The sequence below is a fragment of the Scophthalmus maximus genome, chromosome 17, assembly GCF_022379125.1.
Source record: "Scophthalmus maximus strain ysfricsl-2021 chromosome 17, ASM2237912v1, whole genome shotgun sequence".
Taxonomy (NCBI): Eukaryota; Metazoa; Chordata; class Actinopteri; order Pleuronectiformes; family Scophthalmidae; genus Scophthalmus; species Scophthalmus maximus.
This window is the reverse complement of record NC_061531.1, coordinates 7,155,734-7,163,357: the sequence shown is the minus strand read 5'-3', so window position 1 is coordinate 7,163,357 and position 7,624 is coordinate 7,155,734. Positions and strand designations below refer to the sequence as shown.

General features: G+C 45.1%; 1 protein-coding gene across 2 annotated transcripts; it reads left to right on the top strand.

The window, feature by feature from the left end:
- Positions 1-973: 973 nt before the first annotated feature.
- Positions 974-5,365, top strand: LOC118288189. Of its 2 annotated transcripts, XM_035614001.2 has the most exons (5): positions 1,421-1,469; positions 1,607-1,675; positions 1,915-2,615; positions 3,555-3,847; positions 4,278-5,365. In XM_035614001.2, the coding sequence occupies exons 4-5, from the start codon at positions 3,563-3,565 to the stop codon at positions 5,139-5,141; spliced, it is 1,149 nt and encodes a 382-aa protein (XP_035469894.1). In that variant the 5' UTR covers positions 1,421-1,469; positions 1,607-1,675; positions 1,915-2,615; positions 3,555-3,562; the 3' UTR covers positions 5,142-5,365. The 2 variants fall into 2 exon arrangements, with proteins under 2 accessions (XP_035469893.2, XP_035469894.1); XM_035614000.2 differs by lacking the exon at positions 1,915-2,615 and having other exon boundaries at positions 974-1,469.
- Positions 5,366-7,624: the final 2,259 nt, after the last annotated feature.

The window sequence follows — 7,624 nt, the reverse complement described above, 5'->3', positions numbered from 1 at the left end:
CCTTTTGTTTATTGATGTATGTATCCCCTTACAACCCTACTCGCACCTAGAGATCCTTTACGCTGTTCCAGATTCTCAGCTGGAGACTAAGGGGGCCTCGATTTCTGCTACCGACTTACGCGGACGAAAACGCCTCCGTACACAATCGGATGGCAACGAATCATGTGACGTCCGATGAGCGATGCGAAAATGTCAACCTAGCGGAGCGTGCAGAGAGGAGATGCCTGTGATGATGGTTCCACAATGTGTGTGAACTGGTGTTGCCGTTTTTGTTGGTAAGATTTGAAAAATATCGGGTACTTTTAGTCAAATACTCAGCGGCAGCTGTGGCTGTTTACAAAAGTCACTTCTCTCCACGGCATAAACCCCCGGGTCAGCATCTTTTCTTTAAATCACAGCTTTAAACATACTTTTATCGTTGAAATTCTAGTTTTTGTTATTGTGTTTGAATTTCTGTGGGTTAGGGTGTATTTTTCCTTTTTTGACTGTGCCTTTATGTTATTTTTAGGTGTTTTTTCACTTTGTAAGCACTTTTGCAACTTTGTTTTGAGAAGTGCTCTATAAAGACGTTATTCGTATTATTTTATTGGTCCTTACAGATAACTCCCTAATTACTACTTCTCTCGCACGTCAACGTTGGACGTTAGACACAGAAGTTCACGACTGAAAACATCTTGCTCCCGTTGACCTGGTGCGTAGGTGCACGGGTGCAACACTGAAAAAATAAAGACAGTGCTCAGTTGGAATATACCTCAAATTCCTTAATTCCAGTCAAGTGCCGCTTGCTTCTTTTGTCACAACAAATGGTAGTTGGGGTTTAAACTGAGCTTCTCTTTCCGCAAAATGTCCCCGTTTTATTAAATGATAAGTGTGCATAATACGGGGAGTCTATTTGCGCGCCTCAGGTGACGTCACGGTCGCCGGCAGCGAATCTGCGCAGGGGGCTGCGCAGAGCGGCTGCGCAGCCGTCAGCCGCTCTGCGCAGCCGTCAGCCGAGGTGGACAGCGCAGCCATTTCCCCCGCGGCCCCTCGCGTGAAACCAACACACACGGGGGCCCGGCGTGTGTCCATCACGCACCCAACTGAGCCGTCGTGCAGGGGTGGGGTGGGGCGGGGGGGGTGACTCGAGCAGACGAACTCCGCGTCACCGACTGAATAATCCGCCGATCACCGAACGTCCCCCCCTCCGAACCAACGCCTGCGCAGACGGACGCGCGGGCCCCTCCACCCTGCCCGCTGGGCTCATGTCGTCGTCCGCGTCTCAGCCATGGAGGGGAACCTGCGAGGAGGCCTCGCGACAGTGCATGTGAAAACTGAGGCGGTGGATGAGAACACGTCTGCGCCGGTTGTGAGCAGCCGGGGTCCGCCTGCATGCGGAGGAGGAGGAGGAGGAGGGGACCAGACTGCAGAGGAGCTGGATGACACGGAGCTGCAGGAGGCAGCCGCGACCACTACCCCCGTGCTGCTGTGTGAGCTGATCCGTGACCACGTAGACGTGGCTCCATCTGCATTGCTTTACAAGTGCTGAAATGAGATAAGTCATCAAGTGTCCGATGGTCCGTTTCCATAATGTTTGAACACGTTTTCGATGTTGTCTGATCATCAGATCCTGTGAGCACTGACCGCTTCTTCACCACATCAGCAGATGGGAAAACTTACCTGAAGATAGCCCCAGGTATATATATTCGATTGTTGTCATGTGAGCTGCAGCTGAAATCTTTAGTTCATGGATCAGTTGGCCTCCAACTATAAATAACAACAACAAGTTATGCATGCACTTATGCGCTTGATCATCTGAAAATATGATCAGATCTCCATGTAAGCAGCAATAACTAACTAACTAAAATCCTTGTATTGTTCTTTTCATATTAAATTCTTCGTCCACAAATTCGGTGTCACAAAACATCCCACTAGACTTACAAAAATACTGGAGAGATGCAGGGTGATCGACAATGACTCCAGGGCAACAGGCCAAAGACATGACGGAATCACAGGAGCTGGTGAACATCTCTGTTTGTGAGTCTGCCAACAACAACAACAACACAAATCTGACCACGTTGTCTGTGGCAGGACACCCATCAGCTGCTCCTCAACAAATGACATGACCGCTTCGGAGCTCACTCCACAACACAACCAGGGACGGGTTTGGTGGACAGGTGACACCAGGGCACAAACAGGGCACTATAGGCAAGGTGTACATTAAGTGCCCTTAAAAAACCAACATGAAAACATCATCACGATGGTGAAGTACAGGGTGAAGGGCAACATCGTGATTTCTAGCTGCTTTGCTGCCTCTGGGCCTGGACAGCTCTACGTCGTCAAGGTGAAAATACATTCCCGAGATCATTGAGGTGTCTCTCCCAGGATCTAAAGTCAGGTCGGGCTGTCCGCCAGCCGGAGCTCAGTAGAAGCCGGATGATGCAGCACGACAACGTTGCTGAACATCAATGTAAATCTGCAGCAGACTTACTTTGCACAGAGATGATGATAACCCTTTTGGAGGGGCTCAGTCGGAGCCAAGACCTCGAACCAATAGAGACGCGGAGCGGAGCGAGACGTCGACACCAGATGTCACATCAGGTCTGAGCTGCAGCTGCCGGAGGAGCTTGTTGGAGGTTGTTGCTGCCAAATGAAGTTTGACCAGTTATTTCATGCAAGAGTTCACTTACTAACGGATAATAGCTGTGAGAATGTTTAATGGGTAGATTCAAAAAAGACAAAATATTTGAATTATTTTTGTTGTTAGCTGTGTTCGTCTCCACTTGTGACTTGGGTGGAGATCAGATCACATTTCATTACCAATAGATGCAGGAAACCAGGATACTTAGGGTTCACTTATTCCTGGCCAAATATTCTCAGGCTCTCAAATTAGAGGATTTCCTGCTCATTTTGCAAATTGTTGTTGCAAACAGTGCATATTTTTGGTTATTTTAGAGTTATTTTAATGCTTCGTAAACTAAACAATTAAACAATGAAGAAGAAAATTTGCAGATTATTAGGTGATGAAAATAAAAGTTAGGTGCAGCCCTAAATGGGTTAGGACTTGCAACAATTTGTATCATCAATTAATTGTTAATTTATTAATTTATTATTACTTTATCGCTAGTTATTACATTATTGGTTTCTACAGGCCCCACAATTCCAGTTTCGGTTGGGCCCTATAATAATAATAATATTAAATATTCCCACCATATTTAATTTTAATTTTTGGGTTCTTCTGATATTATTAATGAATATTTGAACAGCTGATCTGCTTCGTATGGATAACATGTCTGGGGTTTGATCAGATTTTATCGACAGCAACCAAACCACCCACCGACTGTCAACAGATTCGGATTGAAACGTTGCTCCATCCTGAATGGAGCGCAGAAGAATGTGACATCATCTCTTTTTTTAAATTAAGCCCCACCCTATTCAAACCAGTGAGACGAGCACAGAGAAAGACTGAAACAAAAAAAACATCTTCATGTGAAATTACTCAAACTGTTTTAACTTGAGCAAAACATAGTGTTGTATTCATTTCTATAATCAGAATCAATTCCGTTCTTCCCCAGCATCAGTGATGTCACCTGCACCTTCAGAAAAGATGCTTCCCTCCGGCTCAGATTTCTCCTCCAAAGCCGTCTTGTGTCTGATCGAGGCCGTCGGGCGCCGCTGGGGCCTGTATGAGACTCGGGAACGCTCGCAACTCTTCCAGAGCGTCCAGGAGGAGATGGCCTCAAAGGGCCACGTGCTTCCTGTGGAAAAGATCCGCCGCAAGTGGAACAACCTTATCGTCACGTACAAGAGGGTGAAAGACCGCAGCCGCGAGACGGGACACGCGAAAACTTCCTGGGAGTTCTTTGACGTGAGTCTAAAGCTACTTTCAGGCATGCACTGAAGTCTGGACATAATCTGGAACGTTTCCCGCCAGTTAGAGTGAGCCCATTTTTTTTTGAGATTACAGCAGGAAAATCTCAGAAAGAGTGTGTGGACGTGTTTTTGACTGTACAAAATGATGGACATGATGGTCATGTCCTGCCTCCTGCTGCTCTAAGCCACAGAACGTTTTTCCTGTTGACTGAATGGAATAAGGTTCGGACCGACTTTTCCGGACATTTTCCGTAGAGCAATTTATTAAAAGAAAAAAAAAGTTACGATCGACAACCTAGAATCATAGAACCAGTGTTCACAGTAAGTTAAAACCAGTGCTCTGTGCTTTCGTTGGTTCTTGTTTAGCAAATGATTTGTGTCCTACTCCTCATCCCTTTCTTTGTATCTGTCATTTCTCGCTCTAGTTGATGGACGCCACGCTCTGTGACACCGTTGGCACTCAGATCGTCAACAACAAAAGAAACAAAGGTGGCAGCACCGCCTCCACGCTGCCCTGTCCTTTGGCCAAAATCGCAGCAAAACCACAGCTTCCACAGCCCACCACCCTCGTCCGCCCTAATGGTGACTTTGCTCTGCGGGGTGCTTTGGAGTCAGCAGGTCAAGGAGCCAGTAGCACAGCTGCCATGACCTCAGTGGCTCCAGCGACCATTAACCCAACAAACGCTCCAGAGGTCAAGCCCCTGATCGTCCTTAACGGTGACATTGTTTCGACCAGTATTCATCCCGCCACCATTGTGCCATCTCCATCTTTCATCTCCTCACCTTGTTTGACAGAAACGGCCTCGACCTCTCCTTCCCTCGGCTCATCCGGTGGCACAGACCTCAACACATCGCGCTTCGCGGGCCGCACAGCCCCGTCCTTCTCATCAGGTGTCATACCTTTTCGTCTTAGCACGGCGCCAGTTGGCAACAGTCCAAATCTCCTCGGCCTCTCGTCCTCTTTCCCCCCAATGTCCTCCTGTCTCACTTCTTCCGCTGCCACCTCGTTACCTGCAACAAACATGACAGGGGGCGAAGCGCAGGACCGGAGAGGAAACGAGGAGCAGAGCAGCGCAGCTTTGCTCCAGGAGATCCTGAAGCGTCAGGAGGAGCAGGCCTACCTGGACCGAGTGGCTCGCCGCAGGGTCGAAGCCCGGGAGAAGAGGCGCGAGAGGAGGGAGGTGCGCATGGCAGAGTCCCTCGGGAGGATCGCCACCGCCCTGGAGCTGCTCTCCTCCAAACAGGACACGGTCATTGCGCTCCTGCAGAGACTGGCCGATCGCAAGTGATGTCGGGCGAAAGGCTGGAAAACAGGAGCTTTTTTTTTTTTACTATCCTCAGATCACGCTCGTGAAAACGGCCTGATATTCAGGCATAATGGAAATGAAGATTTAAACATTTGAACTCCTCACTTTTGTAAATTACGACTAGGTGAAACTATATGTTATTGTTACATGTTTTCAATTTGAATACATGCACTGCGTTAACAGCTAATAAAAGCATTCTCCTGAAATGCACAGTTAATGAGTATACATAAAGAAGTATTGTATTCTAAAATTTAATTCAATGGTATAAATTCTCAGATCCCTGAAACTACCATTACCACAATGTAAAAGCACTCCTTTAAAAGTATACGACCAGCGGAATTTACTGTTTCAGAAGTAAAATTTCTTACAGTACAGTTTAATTATAACAATTTGTTTTAAGATGCAACATAACAGATTTTGTCCTAGGCTTAATTCCATCATTGCCCCTGGTGTTTCCACAACCTGTGCTCACATCAACCTGGGAACAAGTTTTGTTTTCTGGCATGAAAAAATATTACACAATTAGCACAAAACATGGACAATTGAATATCAAAATCATCACATTAGAAAAAATGAAATAAAAAAACTGATGTGCTATAACAGCTACAAGAAAGCCAGGAAAGATTAAGCGGGCATTAAACACATTTTAAGATGCTTTATTCCTTGGCCCCAGATTACAGCGAAGTATTCTTGTCTTGGTCTTGAATCTATAAAGATTTGAACTTGATACACTGCCTCTGGTATTGAGGCTGAATTTCTCCCACCTGCTTAAAATAACTTCAAACGTCTTTCATCTTGAGGACAAAATTGGGATGCCATCGTTGAGTTAGGTTCACAGAACTGTCACCTGCCGACGTGACTCAAGTCTGAGGGGGAGTTTTCACCGCTTGGTTTTTGTGCTACTGTAAGGGTCCAACACAAGAACTGGCAGCACAGTCCGAATAACACTGGACCAGGCAGGATGTTAAAGCTTTTCCTGTCCAACAAATGCACTTTCCTGGCTAGACGTCATGTTCTTCACTGTACTTTGCCCAGAAGCGCCGGCTAGACTGTTATCAACAATGCAGCCCAGTTACGTAAATACATGATGAAACTACAGATGTTCCCACTATCTTCGGATTCCTGACGAGAATTTGATCCAAATAAGACTCAGTCTCATCTGAGTGCACAAGAAGCCTGTTAACCGACAGCCACCTGCTGAATCTTCACAACGAGACATACGCGGCATTCAATAGTTGTAGCTGGTTGAGGTACAAGTAGTTTTACCCAACTTATAAACAGGTGTACGTTTAGTTCAGTGGCACCCAACATAGGGCTCAGGCCCCCATCAAGAGTCACATGAAAAACTCTGGAGGGTCATGAGATGATTAATGTGAGACAGAAGAAAAATGTCTGCATCTCTACCAGTATTGATGTTTTTTTTCTCCAACCTTTTATCTATTTAAGGGGGGGAAATGTGTCTTTAGTGGAACTGATCTGGATCTCAGACATTGTACTTTGTCACGGTAAAAAAAAAAAACTATAGTCAGAAGCTGTGGCACCGGTCACATTCTCTCTAACAGGACATCTTCAAAATCAAATATCCTCTAGATGGCAGTTTTGATCAATGTTTTATATGACTAAATGAACAAAGCCATAGTCTGTAGTCAGTCTATAAATAGACACTGAGTTACTGTGAAAAGTTTTGTATCCCTACTTCAAATCCTTGTCAAAGGCAAAAGTTTTACGGCACAATACTTTCCTGTCTGCAAAAATCTTGCAGTCAAGTTTTAAGACTCTTTCACCAGTTTACTGACTTCAGGGGCATTTACCACCCAAACTTTCAGTTTCAATCAACTCAGGATAAACAACTTGTTCTACGGGGCACTGCAGCAAGAAGGGAGCTGGCGAGAGAACTGATCTGATCTGAGCAAAGACACTTAACAAAGGCCAGACCAAAGTTCTCTGTAAGTCAGAAAACAGCTCTGTTAGTATTTCACAACAGCTCTGTTGTGAAATACTTCCCTTCCATTATAAATCATGTCTTGCTTTTGTCTTGGTGGCATTACTCTTTTGCTTTCCCTTGCTAATGCAAATTGAAAAAGATTTGGCGTATGAACATATTAATATGGAAAAGTAAATTGTGTCAATTTGACAGTAAAACCTTCAGAAACAGTCCTATAGGAGTAAGTGAAACGTGACCTATACACTCTTCTTCTTCTGACCCCAGTTTGGCGCATCAATATGAAAAAAAATAGCATAAAAGAAAAATAGATTGTTAAAAATAGAAGATTTTGGAGCAATACCTGGAATATGACATCCTGAAATATTTTTTAAAGACCTATGTACGCTGCTGACTAATGGTTAAATGGTTATCGCCCCATTGTGAAATATACACTATCATATACTGCGTCATACACCACATTCAGTGTATCAACCTGTGCTGTCAGCAAGAACAGCGTAAAAGAAATGAATCTTAGTAAAAT